The following is a 19,760-nucleotide window of genomic DNA, read 5'->3' on the forward strand; positions in this document are numbered from 1 at the left end:
ATCCGAAGGGGTGAACCTGACTTATAGTCAACTAGTATAGTTAACAACCAGTGTCAACTCAGTCACCTCTCCTCTGTCCACAGTGACCGAGTAAGCCCTGCTCGTGACTTTGTGCCCTGTTTTTTTGTAGTCAACGTTTTCTGTAGCTGGGTAGAAAGGAGCGCGAGGCATACCCACACCATAGGACACCCCACGAGATGCTGGGTCCTCAAGTCTCTTCACATACAGCTTTGGTTTTCATCAGTATCGGCGGATAATCAGTGCATCAGCTACAAGAGAAGCCATTGAGTTGTAAGGGAAAAGCAAGAGGAGCCTCGCTTCTGAAACGCGATAGACGAAGCGTTACGCACGGCTCGCTTCCCTCCTGAGCGTCTCTTACCAGACAGACGCTGCTGTGGGATGGGATGGCTGCAGCCTTAGGGACAGTTCAGCCAGGAGGTAACTTACGCTACCTTTAGTTTCAGTTCACCACGTAAAAAAATTCTGTCGAATTGTACCAAAGTTTTTTACATTAAATAGCAAAATGTTAAAAATGTACATTAAATAGCAAAATGTTATAAAACAGCAAAATCTTGCGGCAAAACAGGGATTCCAGGGTCTGGGAATTCCAGGGGCCTGACCAGGGCATGATTCGGCGAAACTTTTCTGTCGAATTGTACCAAAGTTTTTTACATTAAATAGCATAATGTTAAAGCCATCTGGTGTTATAAAACAGCAAAATCTTGCGGCAAAACAGGGATTCCAGGGTCTGGGAATTCCAGGGTCCTGACCAGGGACTGATTAGGAGAAACCTGGGAATTTCTTCAAATAATCTGAGCGGGTTTTGTAACAGGTAGCTCAAAGTGATGCACAAGCAAGTTTTCAACAACCTAATGAGAAAAGTATCACATGATTAGTAGTTGTTTCTCAAAATTGATGAGCCAGTGGCCATGTAGCAATTTGAACTATGAATGCAGGCAGATACTTCTAATTTCTTCAAAGTCTGAAGTTAGGATTTTTTTTTTTTTCCCAGGCTGCTTGTTGATAAGACTGTGCAGATGAGCATAAATTACATTCTTTTGTATTCTTACCCACTACTTCTCTACCAGTTGGCCTCAAAAGACATTTCCAGCCCTTTCCCTGGGACTGACCAAGATCTGAATTGTTCTCCTCGCTCTTTCAGCACGTTGGCATGCTTGCTGTCTTCCAGCCCTTTTGCTTTTTTCTGGTACTGGAACCCTTATCAAAAATACCGCAAGTGAGCTAGAGCCCTCCTCCTTTTCTTTCAGCACATCTGTGTGCAAGTTAATCAGACTAATTGAAGTTGCTTATCCATGTTAGATGTTAATTTAACATCCTCTTTGGTTAGTAAGGACCAGTGAGCATGGTGCAGAGGTACCTCAAATCAGCTCAGGTCCAGCAGAGCTTCTTAGTGGCAGTTTTGCAATGCTATCCCTGACCTGCTGCCTGCATTGTACTCCCTGGTATCTATTGCACACGAGTTTTCCGTGAAGCAGAGCAGCCCAACTATCTGTTGCTGAAAGCTCATCCTGCCTCCACGGCAAGTGGAAAGCAATAACTAATAATCTAACACAAATTCAAAAGAGGAGGAATCACTTCTGAGCTCGTAGCTGTTGTGCGAAAAGGAATCATAAACATCAGGAACATTCCAGGTTATGGTTCATAACTCATCTTTGCAGTTAAATCTTTTTTCTCCTGCTGGGAGTCCAGACATTGTAGGACAGCTGAATAATCAAATTGCTTCCTGCATGGATGTCCTGCATACGTAACCTTCTGTTCTGCTTTATACTTGTGTTGTGGAGTAACTCCTGCTTCTTTTCCCCTTTATCAGTTCACTTTTTCAGTTCCTAGTCTTTCCATTTCCTTTGTTGTTGGCAAAGGAGTCTCTGATTTCTTGGATGCTGTGTAGTGCTAAATTGCAGTTCCAGACCATGTGCTCCGGTGGGGCCACCCGCTCTCACCACACTTCTTTGCACAAGCTGGAAGGAAAACACGGCATATCTGAGACAGGTGAAAGCATTTGCTCTGCTATCATCCATAACAGCATTCTGACACCAACATATCTCCATATCATACTCCATCACTGGACTGCCACCAAAATACCCTTTTTGCTCTTTTTACTCAGTTTAGGTCTACATCCATTCAAAGACTGGCAAATCCTGCAAGTTTCCCTTAGCTGAAAGTCTGGGGTATTGTTGTTTCAAGCAGACATCATCACTTGCTTTTAGTGTGTAATTGTTTTTTCTCTTTTGTACTATCAATCATAAATCCCTTGTGCAGAGAGAAGTCTTTCCTCAAATGTGCCGTCGTCTTAGTCTTTCCAACTTTCTATCCACTTTGGAGCATATCTCCAGGACTGGGGCTCAGTCACAATATTTTTGTATCACATTATTTTTTGTTTTCCATTTTTGATTTCTGTAGATGAATATCTGCAATAAACCTCCTAATAAGACAGCTCCAGAGAATTTGGACGAAGCTGTTCCTGAGGTGCAGGTCCAACGCGCTCGAAGGAATGGCTGGAGCTGGCCTCTGCACCTTTTCCAGGTTATTGCCTGGTTGCTGTACCTCTTCTTTGCACTGGTTGGCTTTGGAATCCTGGTTCCTCTCCTGCCTCACCACTGGCTGCCCGCTGGCTATATCGTATCCTTTGGTCAAGAGGAGAACATGGACTGTAATAAACTATCATAAACCAATTTGATTGATTTATCAATCAATCAGATAAACTATCAATTTTTCAAAAATAGTTGTTAGGTAGCATAGAAAGCATAGGAGAAAGCAGCTGAGCCAGGATCTTTTTCTGAACTATAACCATAATCTTGATCTTCTCCTGTCTATAAAAAACAGTTATTTTGAGGTCCTGTCTGCCCTCCAACCTTAGGTACATCACTAACGTTCTGCTTGTCTCCTTCATCACTCTCTGTTAAGGTTACTGTCTTTACCTTCAAGACTCTTCTTCTGTCTATGTGTCTCCTTTGCTTTATATTATTCTTCTACAAGTGTGCTGCAGGGTTTGAAGGAAGTCCTACTAAAAAAACCCCTCCTGAAACATCCTTGCCGCAACGGGCAGCCACACTTCCCTGTGCTGATGGAATGAGTCTTGAAAGGCAGCTTTATATGCTTGTGATTATACGGTGTGGTTGCTTGTGATAGCTGGCAGTTAATCTTCTCCCCAGGCCCTCCCCTGTCCTCTCTAGAAAATCTGTGAGTGAAAGACAAGGTGGTGTAGCGTGAACCTCAGAGGAGAGGGCTGTTGTGGGACAGTCTTGAGCAGCAGTTTAATACACATCTAACTATCCTCTGTCTAACTGTACCCTCTGAACTGGCAGTATCAGAAGATGAGGTGCTTATACTGTGAAGGCATCTTGTCTCATGTGCTGCCCAGCAAAGCCTAACTCAGCCCAGCCCAATGTGTTTTCCGCCTTCTGTGCTCAACCCACCACCTCCACCTCCCTAGAGCTGTGCGCTCTTACTGCTCCTGCAGCTGGGAGGGAGAGGAACTGGAGATGGGGTGCGTTGGGGTGTGGGAAACGGCAGAGGCGATAGATAAAGGGGCATCCTGCAAACATCAAAGACCAGTGCATCTTGTTCCTCCTCCTGCTGTTCACACGAAAAATCTACATTAGGATTGACAAAACATAACAAAGGGATACTGCAAAACAGAAAGATATTGCAAAACAGAAACTGAGGCTGACAGCCCCATGAGAAAATTATAAGAATGTGAAGAGTTGAGGAGCTGAAGGATTCTGATGCTGATTCTGGTTGAGCACGTCGGGGTCCGTGAAATCATTCACCACATTGGGGAGCAATCCCAGCGCTCCCAGGGCCACCTTATACTGTCACCGGCACCCAGGGAAGGAATTTCCTCAAGGCCAGGGCCTGGTCTTTGGTGGACTAGATTGTCTGGGGAGTGGCAGACTGGAAGAGGATCTCCTGAGATTTGAATTTAGCACTTAACAAGATGGTAAGGGTCTATAATTTATGAGCAGGTGTTTGCTTTTGTCATCTCTCCAGTAACATCTTCCTGGTGAAAATAACGTTGACTAAGTGGCACAGTGCCACTTAGTTCTTTCTTAGCAGAACAAGATAACGAAGAAATATTATAGAGAGAATCTTGGGAAAAGTTCTGAAGAGGTGGGTTATGTGTTTACATCATTTATACATCTGATTTATCTATGTCCATGGAGCCTTTGATATATTTGGGATGCTTTTGCTTATCATTTAGTTCCACCTGCGTGATTTAGGCATTAATGTCATTAGCTTACAGTGGTCTTACATCTACTTATCTTTACCCAAATCCTTAGTATTATCACAGTTCAAACCTTGTGAATTTGTTTACCACATATTTTCATAACTCAGTCCAAAGTCACTCTAATTCAACGGATTTATGTATCCCAAAGTTTGACTACCTGTTAATAAAGCACTAATATCTCTTTTGTGTCAAAGGCAAATCCCTTCCCGTCCCACTACAGCGGTCATCTGAGCTCCAGACAGCTAGACCTCTTAAAGACCTCCTTTTTTTCCTTACTACACTGCTTTATTTTCCATAGACCTTAGTATGATCAATGATGCTCACATCCGGATGTATAACAAATAAAGCGGAAGGTTAATTTTTGCACGCATGCTCATATAGGTGCAGTATATTGAGAAGCAAACTCTCGAGCACAGTGGTACTCCAGGCATGCAGGATTGCTGCTTTGTATTTGCATACTCTTTCCAAACATCAGTAGTTACTTCAGATGTCTGACCGAAAATACTGCTAAAGCATATTTGCTCTGACTTGCTACTGCATTTAGAAGTAAGAATCCAAACAGGTAATATTTCAAGAAACAACAACAAATCCTGGATACATTCTGTCTGTAAGTTGTGTAGAAGCCTACTTCAAAGGGGTGATCCTCTTCCTTGGGATTCTGACTCAGGAAAAGGAAAGCAAGATCATCACTACTAGCTCCTTGATGTGACTTTTTTTTTTTCTTTCTTTCTTGGAAGTTTGGTGTTGTGAAGGGGCATGTGCACGTCCTTAACTTACTGTTCCTTTCCAAGGAGTCTGTATGGACTAAGGAATGTGGACCTATGTTAACAGTCTGCATGTGGGGTCAGATTCTGGTAAGTAAAGGTAATTTTAAAAACTCCTGTGCTGGGAAGGACATTTCTGTGAGGCAGAGTAGTACACAATAAGGAGGGCTGTTCCTGTAGATTTAGTTATCTTTTTCCAGAGGATATTTATTACAGCCCAAACATCTCTGTTAATAAAGCTCAGATTAATGTGCTGCAATCAGTTATATACTGATTTCTAATTCTAAGCCATGTATTTCTCATCTATGTGGGCTTTGTGTATTAAGGATAAAAATATATGCGTTAAATCACTCATACAATCCTTAACTGTGTACTTCAGTGTCCAGGAGTGTGTTTTATCTACCATTTAGTTGTTCATCTTACTGCAGTCTCCATTGATCCTGCGGATGCGAATGTGCGAGAAAAAAACTATCTAGGGCCTCTGGCCACCTTCAATCGTAGTCAACACGCACATGTCATTGAAAACCATCATTGCCGTGTCTGTGATGTAGATGTGTAAGTATCTTCTCTTTTCCTTCTACTGCTCTGTCTTCTTCACCGTTAATCTTTAATGTCAGACTGTAAGATTGACATTGAGGCCCTGAAGCTCTTCAGCACAAGTTAAACTTCGTCCCGTGGCAGGGTTCAGATAGTTGGGTCAGTGCCCGCTGTCAAATGTGTGCACGGTTCTATGTTTTATTTAATTGCTCACATGTTTTTGGAGAGGACCGTACTGTTCGGTGTTATCTGGATGTTGGTGTTTGACCTAACAACTTGTGCCCGTGTGCTTGTATCTGGCTAGATGCTGATACGGGAGCAAGAAATGCTTGGAGGGCAGACAGTAAGATCAAGCGTTGTAGAAGTGCTGAAGGGTTTCAAATAAGAAATCAATGATCTCCAAATTAGAAATCACGCAGTGCATTGAAATGCAAATTTTGCAGTGTTTGGGATTGTGGTCCAGCGATGGCCAATATAGCTGGTATGTTTAGGTGTTGAAGTATTCCTGATGTAGATTTTCTCACGATTACCAGGATCTCTACTGCCGTATGCCCCTGTATTTGTGTCACTGGAATGTCATAGTAATGAGCTGATGCTGCCACGCTAACGCCACCCTTTCTTTGGCAGGAGTGCCAAGTCAAAGCACTGTGGAACTTGCAACAAGTGTGTGTGTGGCTTTGATCACCACTGCAAATGGCTCAACAACTGTGTGGGAGAGAGGAATTATTGGTAAGAGCCTGGCATTGTGACAGGAGCACAGTGCTGCATCAATAGTGTCACCCCTTCTCTTCCCAGGATTCTCCTGCATCTCAGTCCAGTGTGTACTCAGCCACACAGAACCACTTTTCTTTCAGAGCCTGGCTGAATAAAATCAGTCATGAGAAAACTAAGTGGAAAATGCAAGCATAATTATGACATTCAAATAACCGGGGATAAAACGCCTACACTTAGAATTTTGTAGCTGAACATCTACGAGTGAAAACAGAGAACATAATCTTATTATTTGGTTTTAGGAAAAGCTATTGGGATGTTAAATGTGTGTCTTTAATGCTTCTGAGAGCTGGAGTGGGAATAGAACCATGATCATGCTCTTCCTGTCTCTGAAACAACCTGCATGCACACTGCGTGCTTTAGCCAATTGGCAGGAGTTACAGCAGCATAGAGGCATCTCTAATCTGTGCCAGGTTGAAAGTAAAGATATAAGGAGGCTATCACTGATTATTGCTTCTCAGTTTACTTTCCTGCACTAAAACCACATGGAAAGCAAAGAGTTGTTGCTGCTGGGTGCCACATTACACTGCCTTCAGATTTTGTGCAGGGAGCTCTTTGTCTACCCTAGATATACTTGACTGTTTTGTAACCATGGTTGCTCAAAGGGCCGCAGTTTAGTCCCTCAGGGTGACAAATCAGAAGTAAGATTGTTAACCAATATCTATCATAAGTGTAAGAAAGCATCACAGTAATTTGAGATAGCTGCCTATATCCGTCTTTATTAGAGGCTGGGATTTTGAATTGTATGTGCGATGTTATTGAAGCCACTCAGACTTCTCACCTTCTTGGCAGGCTCTTTTTGAATAGCGTGCTGTCTGCCATTCTGGGCCTTGGGCTTCTGCTGCTCGTCGCTTGCTACATCTTTGTGGAATTCTTCATTGACCCCATGATGCTTCGCTCCGACCGGCACTTTGATGGTACTAGCAGTCCTTCAGTTGAGCATCCTGTGAATCAGACAGCCTATCTCCGTATGGGGTTGCATTCTGTGAGCTCTCCCACTGAGGAGGAACTCCTTTCCTTACTCCTTCAGTTTTATATTTCTGCAAGAGTACCTCTGCTCAGGTGGATGGAATGTCTTTTCTTACAGAGCTAACTGCTCTTCCTAAAGGCCTTGCAGACACAAGGTTTCTTAGGCCTCCAGTGCATAATGGGTCTGCAGCTACTTTTGAGTTAACGATATTTCCAGCTGTGAAGTTTAGTTAGAGATATTTAATACCTGGACAGTCTGCTTACCTTCAACTCTTCTTGTTTTACAGCTCTAAAGAACCACACGGACCGCTGGTTTGTGTTTCTTCCTGCAGCTCCCGTTGAGACTCGAGCATCTGCCATTTTGGTCATGGCTGGGATTTTTATTCTTCTGAGCCTAATGACCGTGATCCTGCTAGGCCACCTCTTGACCTTTCACGTCTATCTTGGTAGGTATTATGTTCCTGTCATCTGCATGCCCATTTCATTTTCGCTTGGCTCCTTTTACTCATTCTGCATTCAGTGTGTGTTCCCCTGTGTCACAAATACACACACATTATGCAAGATTGCCGTTGAAAAGGTAGAAAATTTGGGATTAACATTATACTTCTCATTTTCTCCCAGTACCAGGTAGGCTTATCAGTGCATGTGCACGTGCAATATTGGGCTTGCATTGAGCCTGTGCATTCCTGTGTCTAGGCTGTGTTATCCTGGAACTGAAGGCACATGGGAGAGTAGTAGAGAGGCCAGGTGGTTAATTCCAGCTCAGTGCCAGCGATGACAGATTCAAATTGGTTCCGCATTCAGGCTTTTGTGACTCTCTTCACTGTGCTCCCCAATACTTCTGTGGTGTGAGAGAGCCTGTTTCTCCGTTACCCCAGAGAAATGTGGATGGTATTGATCCAGATTTCTGATAGGAGGCCTGACATCCACGTCAAGGTCCCTGTATGGAAGTTGTACCGTATCAACACAAAAAGACTTGTGGAATTCAGAGGAAGAGGTTTTCAGAAAGGCTCCTCATTAGATCTCCGATTTGTTGCTCTGTCAAGAAGGGATATTTATGTTTGTTTATGTACAGATGGACATCAGAAACTGTTCTTCAGCCATTGTCTAAAATGAAGCCAATGATATTTGGCTGCCTGACATAAGTCATGATGAGGAAAGATCTTACACTTGCAGTATGGTGCCAAAACTAGGGAAGAAGGGATGTGGTGGAAGAGAAATGAGGACAGCGGTTACAGAGGATCCTTGGATAGATTTTTAGGTTGTCTTTTAACAGCGATGCAGATGCCAACACAAACTAGGTCAGCACAAACCAGTGCAGCTCCGGAAACAAAATAATTGCACTGCTGAAGTGTAGCGTTTGATGGGTGAGTGTTCCTCAGCTGGCATTAATGTTACAGTCAGTGAAGTCATTGACCATCATTTTCCTTTCACAGCCTCCTCGAGCTTAACTGAAGTTTGGTCACTCTGCAATCTTGCTTTCTTGGTGGAATGGAAATTTGACTTTGCTGGGTTAATGGCGATACATGGAGATTTCAAAGGTTGATCTAGCACTGTAGAAAGACTAAAAGCATAACAAAGCTGGGGCCGCTCCGGGAAGGTTTCTTTTGGATGAAAAAGGAAGAATTATTCGGTTTAGTACTGAACAGTATTGATACTGTCATTGTGTACAACATCCACAAGAGGGTGATCCCTCCTTGGCATAAAGACATGCTGTCTCTTGTCAAAGAGAAACGTGCATGGGTTACCCTAGTTCTATTCTGGGTTTGGGGGCTATTTGTTGATATTGTCTTGGGGTGACTTTTTTTCCTCTTTCAGAATATATTTGAGCCAAATTAACTTTTATGTCTGGCCTAATTTAAAATTTTTATGGCTTAGATGGAAACAGAACTTAATTATTGTTGATTTTTGTTAACATTTTATTACATTAAAATCTGCTACCCTCTTGAAACTGGTTCCAGCTGTGCAGAAGTGCAGTGTGTGAGTCCTTGCTTAAAAGGAGCAATGTTACCACGTTGAAGCCTATATTGTGTGTTACACATGAGTATTGCATCACACTTACAAGTGGGGTTCAGGGAGACAAAGTATGTCTGGGTTAAATTCCTCTTATTTCATACCTGTAGTTGTTAATTGTCTACCTTAAAGCATTCAGATGAGACTGAGTTGGAATGAACTGTCTAACCTCCTTTGGGACTAGAAATACAGTTTACCAATTAAAACATAATTACTGTTCATGAGTATTTCTTCATAAGCCTTTTTTTAAAAATAATTAAATTCTAGAAAGAGCATAGCACCCCTGTGAGTGGAATTGCCTTTAAGCTTCACATAAAAAACTAACTCAAGTCAGATATGGCTATGAAAATTTTAGAATCTAGTTTCATTACAAGCACAGTGAAATTTTCAGGATTACTGTCCTGATTTTAGTTACTCACTGCTGTCACTCAAAAGGAAGGAAGGAAGGAAGGAGGTTATTCTCAAGATAGTAGGTTCATGTATTCAAAATTACGTCTTGATTGAGATTTAGTTCCAGAGGCATTCAGTGCAGCATAGCACTTCAGAAGTTTGAAGGGAGGATATTTTTTTTTCTTCAATACTGAGAGACCAATAGTAAGCAGAATAAAAAGAAAAAAATAGCAGGGAATATAGGAAAGGATATGGGGCTCTTCACAGGCTATGATTATATATTGCACAGAGTGTGCTGCAGTGTTACCTGGCCAGACAAATGCAGTATTTTTTAACTAAATAGCTCTTTTTTTTATATTTTTAAATTTATACTCTTAAGTATTCAGAAACCAGCGAACTCTAAATTAAAAATGGTTTATAGCCCTTTGCTGATGAAGCAATATTCTGTTTCTCAAATAAAGCATACAGTACCATGCTAGGAGCATTTGCCAGCACCCTGCTCTGTCCCCATTACATGCGTTCACTAATCACTTGGCTCCAGACTCGCATTCATTTTTATGCTCTGTCTTCCTGGCCAAATGGATCTTGAATTCATATTTTTTCATAAGGTCATTGCTTTAACAGGAGGGGCACCTTCTCCTCTCCTCTCCCCCATTTCCCTGTGTAGTAGTCCAGTGTTTAGGACATGGTTTTTGAGGGGTAAGATATTACTGATACAAATGTCTTCAGGCAGAGGAAGGATTTTCATCTGGATGTCCCACATCCTAGGCATCTGCTTTAACTACTATGCTTCTGTAAAAAGCAATAATGACCACCAGGCTGTGCACTAAAAACCTTCAGCATCCATTTCTGGGTTTTGTGCTCTAAAAATACGTACCGTAACAGGGTCATTATGGGAGGAATGTCTGAGTTTTGGATCCTCGTAACATTTTGGGTCTCATGAAGAAACCAAGCTGCTCAGAAATATCACAGGCTTTTGGTCAGTCATGGAAGCGGATGTGTTTGTGTGGGGGACCTTAAGAGCACATAAACTCACGCACACGTAAAGTCTGGGCACATCTATTCGGCACGAGGCGCACCGTGCATTTGATGCTCACTGTTTTGGACATTAAGTGTCAGTCTCTTCTATGGGACACACTAATCTGCTGAATTTCTTTTCTCCATTTAGCATCACATACCTTCTGACTACTCACTGAGCTTTCTGTACAGTACAGATCTTACCTTTATTGGGTAAGAAGAATGGATTTGCTCTGAAATGAGCTGAACAAATTACTACAGTATAGAAGGCTGTACCATGTATATGAGACTTTAGAAGAATAGTGGAACTATGAGAAAGTGTTGTGATGGTGACAGTAAAGGATATAGTAAGATGTACGGTGTAGAGGGACTTCTGGCTTAGAGTATCAGTCTTTTCATGTTTATAGTTACTATTTGATTGTATAGTTATTCAAACTGTTTGTATAAATGTAATCAGGGAGTGGCCTTTCCTGTGCTGACAGCTCTCTTTCTTTCCTCCCAGTGTGGAACAAACTGACTACGTATGAGTACATCCTGCAGCAGCGTCCCCAGCAAGAGGCGAAAGAAGTAGACAAGCAACAGGAGCCTTGTCCCTCCCAAGCGAGACCCAGTCAGGTACTTGTTGTACTTTCAGTCCAATTCTCGAAAAGAACCTTGCTGGCCCGCGGTGTAAAGTTTGCTTCACTTTTGAGAGCTCCAAATTTTAGAGGCAGTCGCTAGAGATAAGACTTTAGAGGTACTTTGGTGGAGTGGAGTAGGATGTGAGAGAGTGTAAGGCCTGTAATTCGATGAACAATTTAGTCATAAGCAAGTACTGCTTTCAAAGGAATCAATCCCACCCACTCTCTGCCTCCACCACTTGTTTTGGGCACTGCACTCTCTGTTCCCTTCTGCCAGCACAGCTGTTTGTTACAGTCATGCAGTGAACAGGGTGGGGGAACTCATCTGGGTAAGAATCAAGTTTATTAAAAAAATAATTGAGCTCGTGTTTAGCTGGCCCAGCTCCCTCCCATTTGGTTCACTGAGCAGTCACATAAATGCCTGTGTCAGCACGAACAAGGATGACTGAGGAGTGAGAAGGGTCCTGTTGCTGGAAAGGGCTGGACCATCCCTTTGGGTGGCAGTGCACATCTTGCTGGCTTATGTGAGCGGTATCGCAGGTCATGACTGACAGTGAGACAGACTCTAAGGCTGGAGAAACTGGGGCTAATCATTGAGCAGCTAATACCACCAATAGTTTAACCATCTTGAAAAGGAAAATGACACCAATCATGTACAGAAATGACCCAGATACCTGCTTTTCTTTGAATGGAGTCTACATAGTGATAAGGGTCCTTGTGACTACCAGGAACGTTGATCTGTATCTCTGTAAAAAGAGTTCTACAAGCTCTTTTGTACTGTTACACTCTGCAGAGGCATATATATTCTGCTATGAATTGAGAGGTTCAGTGTAATTTATTTTGCTGCAAGGCAGCACTGTCCCTGGAGTTACTCAAAATTTGACTGGACAAATTCTGTACTGGCTTTAGCAGGGGGTTGGACTAGAAACTTCCAGAAATTCTTCCTAGTCTAAATTATTCTGTGATCCCATGTAAGTTTTAGTTTTATGCAGGTAAGTTGCCTGCTATACAACCAGTTTTATATTTCATAAGAAATTAATTAAATCCAGGCTTCATCCAGGTATTCCGTGTAGAGATACTGGGATCTCTCTGAACTCATCCATAGTTTTTCCCCATCAAAGCAAAGGGGAAAGTGAGCTAATTCCCTTTCGTATAATATGGAGACCCCAGCTTTTCATATATGTTTTTGACTGTCTTGGAAAAGTTGAACTTTCAGTTTAAACAGAGGTTTCCATAACAACAAAAATGTTTGGCACTTTGTCTCATAGAGCTTTGCTTACTATTAAGATTAAAACAATAATGAAGCATTAGCTGGAATAATTTCCTAGTTACTGAACTTTGATTGGTACTGAAAATATATTTGAACAGGGGTGGACTATGTGTGTGCGCGCATTTGGGATGTAGCCATCCGACGATGTTCTCTTGTCTGCGCTGGTGCTTATCTAGGTATGTGTGAATATCATTAATTTGAGGCAGCAAGCCTGGAAGCAACAGGGTGAAAAGGAGTTCTGTGTTTCAGGACTGCAGTTAGTACCTTGGGGAACAAGGACTGGATGATACCCAGTAACATTGTTAAGAAAAATGTTAACCCACCAGATTTTCCTTGTTTCTTACATAGCAACCAGAGATAAACACAAACAAATAGATTGGAGTAGGAGTGCACCAAGTGACTTGCCTTTTGTGAGCTGTGTTGACTACAGCCTTCTTTAGCTTGAACACAGAAATCCTTTATAATTGATCCAAGATATTGCAAGCATAAAATGGAAATCATCCTCTTCCGACCTTTGTCTTAACTGTTCGTTCATTCATTTTAGGGGGTAAGAAGAAACATGCATTTCCCCTTTGATCCTTGGTTTTGAGCCTTATTCAAGCTTGGGTGTTGGTTTTGACTTCACTTTTCCCTGTTTGTCAGTAAGTCTTCAGCTATGTTCAGGTTAAAGGATTCTTCCGTGCTTGTAGAATCCTTCTCAGAACATGCACAAAGTAAAAGCCCTAATCTTGCACACTTTAGTGGTTCAGATGTCACAAAAAATGCTAACCAGTTAGATGTATACAGCTTTTGCTGTATAGCAGCGTGTGCAAGTTAACAGTTTTTTCTGCAGGCAGTTGCGTAGCAGTCCAAAGCAATATAAACTAAACCAAAAATGATGCTTCAATGCATAATTGTATTCATACCAGGGAGCTGGCTTTCATAGTGAGGCTGGCTGGGGTGTGATTTTTTTTCACATTCCTAAAGCTTTGAACTTGCTTTGGACCCTGATTCAGGTTGGTGAGGTTTGATTTTAAATAATAAACATGGATTTTGCTCAGCTTCCCTCGCATTTTCAATATTGTTTCTTTCTTCCAATGACTGGTTAAGATGAACCTAGCCTTCACTCTCAGCCTCAGCACTTGCAACAGACCCACTTTCTCTGGGACAAGAACCACTTTCTCCTGTTCAATTCTGCCTCCTCTCCAGCCGGACAGCATTTTAGGGCACTTGCTGTCACCGAAGTGGTTGATAAGAGCAGCTGCAGTGGGCAAGAGAGCTGAATTCATCCTGAAGTTGTAACCATGAAACTTGGGGTGGACACAGCTGTATTCAGCCCCTAGAGGAGGTCTGAGCATGGCCAGGATTTGCAAGGTGGCAATGAACTTGGGAGGTCTGTCGATTGAGCAGGCTGTTTTCAACAAGAGTAAGAGCTGAATCCTAACAACCCAGTTGCAAAGGGAGGCTTCATCCTGCTGTTGCAGTTGAAGGATGCTGGCTGTCCTGCTCACAACTGTGGGAGCAGATGGAGGCTGGAACTCTGTGCCGTGGTTATACTTTTTGTCACACTGAGAGAACATTGTATTTTCTAGTGACTGAGTCTTCTTCCATTTGTTTCTGCTAGTCAGCTCTAATGGTTTACTTTCTTTTATGTGGCTGCTTTGGTTATACATAATTTGTAGAAGGCTGAAATGATCAAAGTGGATTTTGAAAAGCTCTTTCTGACCCTACTGGGAAAGAAGTTCTTCGTGTTATTCTCAAGATCTATCAATTCTTATTCTCCTTTGAAATGCCAGTCCTGTTTGTATGCTGTGGACATTGAGTCCTGATTGTTTTCAGTTACTCCGCACAGTCTTACGAGGATGTCTCCTGCTGCGGCTCATTTCAGCTCCGGCATGCTTTCCTCTGAAAAGACCTGCATCTCCCTGCTCATACGCTTACAGTGACACGACATTGTGTCTGGCGTCCTTCACTGGTAACTCAGGTGCACGAGGCTTTAATGTAAATGTTAGTGATGTGAATGTTGAATGTGAATGTAAATGTCCCCAAGGAGCTTTGAGAAAACATTTATGTACACAGTGTGTGCAGTCGATGATGAGCAGTGATCTGAGTTGAGTTACAAGTTCGGTTTGAAATTCATGTAGTAAATTTCTGCAGATTATTAATCCTGCACTTGGATAAACGCTGCCCATAATAACTCTAAATAGCAGAATTCTCAAATCAGAAAGTTCTAATGTTTGGGATTGCCTAACCAACTCTCTTCAAATTTTGTGTTACCACCTATAAAACAGCTGCAAATTCCTCTCCACTTTTTTTTTTTTTTTCTCTTTACAAGACCAATTCAACTCAGAGCATGTTACAAAATGCAACAATCCTGAAGTCTTTCCAGTTTGGCAGCTCTCTTATCTAACAATTACACAAGTACCGAGGCTCCAGATATTGATGCCAAGATGTTCAAAAGCAACTAGTAATTTTGGAATGATCTCTTCTGGCATTTAAAGGAGGCTGGTCAAAGTTGATCAAACCAGTGTACTGGCTCTGACACTGGCCAACTGTGGACGTGGAGAAAGAGTGCAGGAGTTGTAGTCCCCAGTACCCTCTCCCAGCACTTGGCATATGTGTTAGGGGCTTCTGGAGCACAGAGCTTCGAATGGCTTTGTATTTGCTGGTTTCTCACACAAAGCTTTCTCATTTCTTGAATCCATATAACATTTAACACCTGCAGCATCCTATGGCAGTGAGCGCTACGGCTTATTTCCATGCTGTGTCAAAGATGCAGCCTTCCTTCTGTTTGTTTTGAAACTACTACCTGATTGCTTTCATTTGATGCTCTCTAAATGTTGTGTTAGAGAGATGGTAAACAATTATTCCCCATTTGCTTTCTCCACTCATATCTGCCCTGAGTATTTCCTCTCCTGAGTGAAGAGCCCTGGCCCATTAGCTGTTTCTTGTACAGAAACTGCTTCATACCTTTCATTTGTCCTGTCACTCTTCTCTGTACCTTCTTCCAGGTCTTCTGCGGGGAGGATGCTGGAACACTAAAGAGAATCTAGTGTCCAGGCTGCTGGTGAAGAATTTATTCAGTAACATTAAACTATTTTCTGATTTTTTTTATTTTTTTTTTTTTGCCTTTCCTTTTCATTCCTATCATCTGAAATGATTTCTTGGCTGCCACTGAACGTACAGCTCTGTGAATTCTTTTCTAGTTCAGAGACCATTGCTTTGTATGTGAAGTTTACACTACTTTTCCCACATGCATCACTTTACATCTGGCAATATTGATTTTTGCGTGCCATTTTGTCACCCTGTAATTGAACATTGCAAGAATCTTCTGCAACTCTTTGCGGGTGGATTTCGTTTTGATTGCCTTGCATAAGGGAGTATCATCGCAAGGCTTCATTTCACTGTTCTGCTCTTTTGTCGACTGTTTATGAATTTGTTGAAGTGCAGAGGCCCTGGGTCTCTCAGGAACCCATTTGTGGGGCGTCCAACTTTGACTTCATTTTCTCAAGTTTGCTGATCAGGCTGTTGAGAGAAATAGGTCTTCATGAGCTTGTTTAAGCTTTTTTGGAAGCTAATACCTATCACATTTAAAATCCCCCCACCTAAAAGTTGCTTTAAAATGTATGTGTGTCTTTATAGTCACTGTGCACTAAAATGTTTAAGAGGAGGATGTCTTACTAATTATTCAAGTTTAAGAGCAGCTGAGAAGTAGTGTCAAGGTTCTCCTGAGCACCATTTATCCTTTTTGACACTGGATCTTCATACCCTGCATCGCTTGACACTCTGACCATCTTAACTGTGTCCTTTGAAGGGAGAACTGTGAACCCTTTTCTGTAATGCAGACACTTGGATTTAGGAAGCTTATTCATTGAGTCTTCTTATATGTTTATGAAAGTATGCAATTTTAAAAATTCCGGATGGCATTACTTTGAATTCATCTATACCTGAGGCAAATGAGCAATATATCACATTTTTAAACCAGCAGTTGTTAGCCATGCAGGATTCACATAAGAAACAGAAAATACTTTCATTTTCCTCATCTCCATTTTGAATTTAAAAGAAGTTTTTTGCATTCAGTGCTTAACTCCTATGATTGAACTGTATAACTAATGAGGGCTTTAAGTAATATCTTGGACATGGTCTCAAGAAATTATTAAACTGGTTTCCATAAGTGTGCTCTGATTTGATTTTGAGTCACATGAAATATTGGCTGGAATAAATGAATGAATTGGGGACTTCTAATTGTCTCAATCTTGGTTTTCCATCTTCTTAAGCAGCAGACTCCTGCTGAGTTTTGGCTGTGCTAGCTGTAAAGATAGAAGATGTCTGACATGTGGCTGAGGAAAGAGGAAGAAGACATCTCTGTAGTGAAAATCCCTCTTCTCCACTCTGTGTCCATATTGGTCTGAAAGCATTGATTTATTGTTTTTTATTTGGTTTTTTTCCTTCAGGAAGCAGACTTCTTTTCAGGTAACCCTGGCTATACAGACCCTGGTATGCAAGTAGAGGAATTCTCAACAGTAACTTCAGGAAAAGGGTGAGTAAAGTTGTAGATTGGAGTCTCCCAGCAGCATGTGTGGTGAATGGGAAATTGTCACCAAAGTCACTAATGGACCCCGAGATGAAAGGACTTAGGAGGATAGGGAGCACCATTGTTTTGACTAAGGCATGGTAAAATCTTTAAGTTTCAGGAGGGTAAATACCTGCAGGAGTATGTGCCTCCCCTGGGAAAATATCTTTCCTAGAATACTCTGTTTAGGCTGTTTTATATTAAAATAACTTTAAAGCTGCCTGATTTGTCCTGTAATTCCTATATTGAGCTCATTATAGTTATATGATTTCATGTTGTCGAGAGATGAATCACAACAGCAAAGTTTATAACACAGACAAGCACTCATGGGAAAACACTGTCCTTGTCTCTTGATTAATCGTTGCCTATTAACTCATGTCCCTGGGGAAGGGAGAGGAAACCCTTCATATTTTGCACAGTTGCGCAGGAAAAGTTACCCTGCAGTTTGACTGGGAACGCTGTGCAAAGCAGGGGATGCTTCTGTCAGACTGACATGTATGTGCAAGCAAAGTAGGTGTCAGAGTTAAGTCATGTCTGAGGGAAGCATCTTGTATATCTACCCTGTGTTTTAGCTTTTCAAAGCTCTATGTCCACAACGATGAAGCTGACCCCGAGCAGAGCTCCTCTCCAGACCTCCCATCTCTTCACTTCGCGGTCCCTTCTCAGGTAAGCAGGAGACTTGCTACATACCATAACCTCTGCTGCTGACAATTCACCAATGTATCTACATCCAGATGCTCTCCCTCCTTGCTCAAATGGCAGGTGGTGGTGCTCTCCCTCTTTCCACCAAGCTTATTAATCAAAGTCTTGTCATCTAGATGATGAGAAAAACTATATTTGTATTTTGGACAAGACCAATCTCTCTCTGGAATGTCCTGTGCGATCTGACTTTTTATGTGACATAGCTATGTGCTATGTGACAAATGCATTTGTTCGCCAGTGTCTCATACATCCTCCAGCTATATGAGACAACAGCTTAAAGGTACCTATACACACAGAATCTCTGTATGCAGATAATGTGTGTGTGTTCATAAAATATCTGTTCTCTATCATTGCTTTATAGTAACTCAGTCTTAAACTATAAAATATTCTTGGTCTTTGGTCATACCTAATGCTCGTTATTAAAAATAGGAGGAATTAAAAAGAGGTAGCAATTAAAAAAACTGTGTGTCTCATTACTTTGGGCTGATGAAATGACTTACTTTCTCTTGGGCCACTTGCTTTAACAGCGACAGAAAAAAAGAAGAAAGAAGACACATAAAGCTTCTTCCTCAGCAATGGACAGCGGATCTAAAACACATGCTAGACCTTGGCCTTCTTTCCCAAATCCCCAGTCAGGTGAGTGTGCACCAGGCAGCTTCTCTGCTTCTGGACTGAATTTCTGGTTGCTGGCATACAGAAATTAAGTGTGGCATGCATAACCCAACACTGGCAGAAAGTTAACTTGCCTAAGAAGAGAAAATGTGTGCTTCTCAGCACTTGGAGAATCCCTAAAACGATCAGACTTGACTACACTGCTGAGTGTAGAATTCTGTACATTTTCATATCTAATTTTGCATAAATGTATGTATGATTTTCTTTAACACTAGCGGATCAGCCATATCAGAGTTCCTGGGCTTGTTGATGGCTTTGTGGGACTAAGGATCAATCTCTCTTTCCCCCTCTCTCCCCGTCTCCTCTCTCTCTCCCTCTGTCCTTAAGCTTTCTTTTCCCTTTCTTTCCATCTGTAGAGTTCCCAGCCATGGCTGCTGCCGCCTCATCTTCCCACAGACTTCACCTCTTAGTACCAGCTTTTCCTCTCAGAGCTGCTGTGCCCCCCAGCAACATTGGCCTCATCCAGGCGGTGGGACCCCCAGTTGACTATCAGTCAGAGTCTGCTGAGTCCATGGATGAGATTCCTGTGGCTCAGACTCGTCTTGGGAGCACGGCCCTTCACGGGCCTCCTAAGAATAACTCAAGCAACTCTCAACGCTATCCCTTGTCCACAGACAATCGCAGAGGTAACAGGAAGAAGAACCTGTATTCTGGGCACAAGGTAAAAAGGAAAAGCTGCCAGCAAGACAGACGCATGGAACAAGACCTGGAACTTTTTTCTAAGATACCTGCTGTGTTTGTAAGTAAGAGCAGTGGAGAACCTCCTGTGTCTCAGCCCCAGCCCAGTGAGAGCACATCCGAGCCACACCACAGAAAATGCACCAGCAAGCAGCATGTAGGCAGACATGATCCATGCTTTAAGGACATGGGGACAAACACCACAGTGGCCTAGTGATCAGCTTTCCAAAGCCGTAGCCTTTGGGGACAAGGCAGAAGGTTGTCTTTCTATCTGTATGTTGCTGGTCAAAGATCTTGACTCCAGTGACTCTTCTTTTTCCCTGGAAGTAGCAGCATCCCTTTACCTGATGCTGTCCATCTTCCAGCAGGACTAGCTGAGAGGCAGTAAACCCCCCCCTGCATCATTGTTTCTGGCTACTGCCTCTTCCTAAACCAGGAGTGCCCCTGAGCCCAGTTCCACTCTCCTTGTCAAGGGGAAACAATCTCCCCTGATAGGGATGAGCCCAGGGCTGCCACTGGTTAGGGACTACAGCGTTAGTACTCCATAGAGGGGCTA

The 19,760-nt window shown here is 42.3% G+C and overlaps 1 protein-coding gene across 1 annotated transcript; it reads left to right on the forward strand.

Annotated features, from left to right (window-relative positions):
* Positions 1-2,421: 2,421 nt before the first annotated feature.
* Positions 2,422-19,418, forward strand: ZDHHC1 (zinc finger, DHHC-type containing 1). The gene is made up of 10 exons (XM_009708482.1): positions 2,422-2,640; positions 5,393-5,568; positions 6,178-6,279; positions 7,114-7,238; positions 7,578-7,736; positions 11,213-11,325; positions 17,034-17,119; positions 17,725-17,818; positions 18,382-18,490; positions 18,883-19,418. The coding sequence occupies exons 1-10, from the start codon at positions 2,422-2,424 to the stop codon at positions 19,416-19,418; spliced, it is 1,719 nt and encodes a 572-aa protein (XP_009706784.1).
* Positions 19,419-19,760: the final 342 nt, after the last annotated feature.

The sequence above is a fragment of the Cariama cristata genome, unplaced genomic scaffold (genome assembly GCF_000690535.1).
Source record: "Cariama cristata isolate BGI_N322 unplaced genomic scaffold, ASM69053v1 scaffold23959, whole genome shotgun sequence".
NCBI classification, from domain to species: Eukaryota; Metazoa; Chordata; class Aves; order Cariamiformes; family Cariamidae; genus Cariama; species Cariama cristata.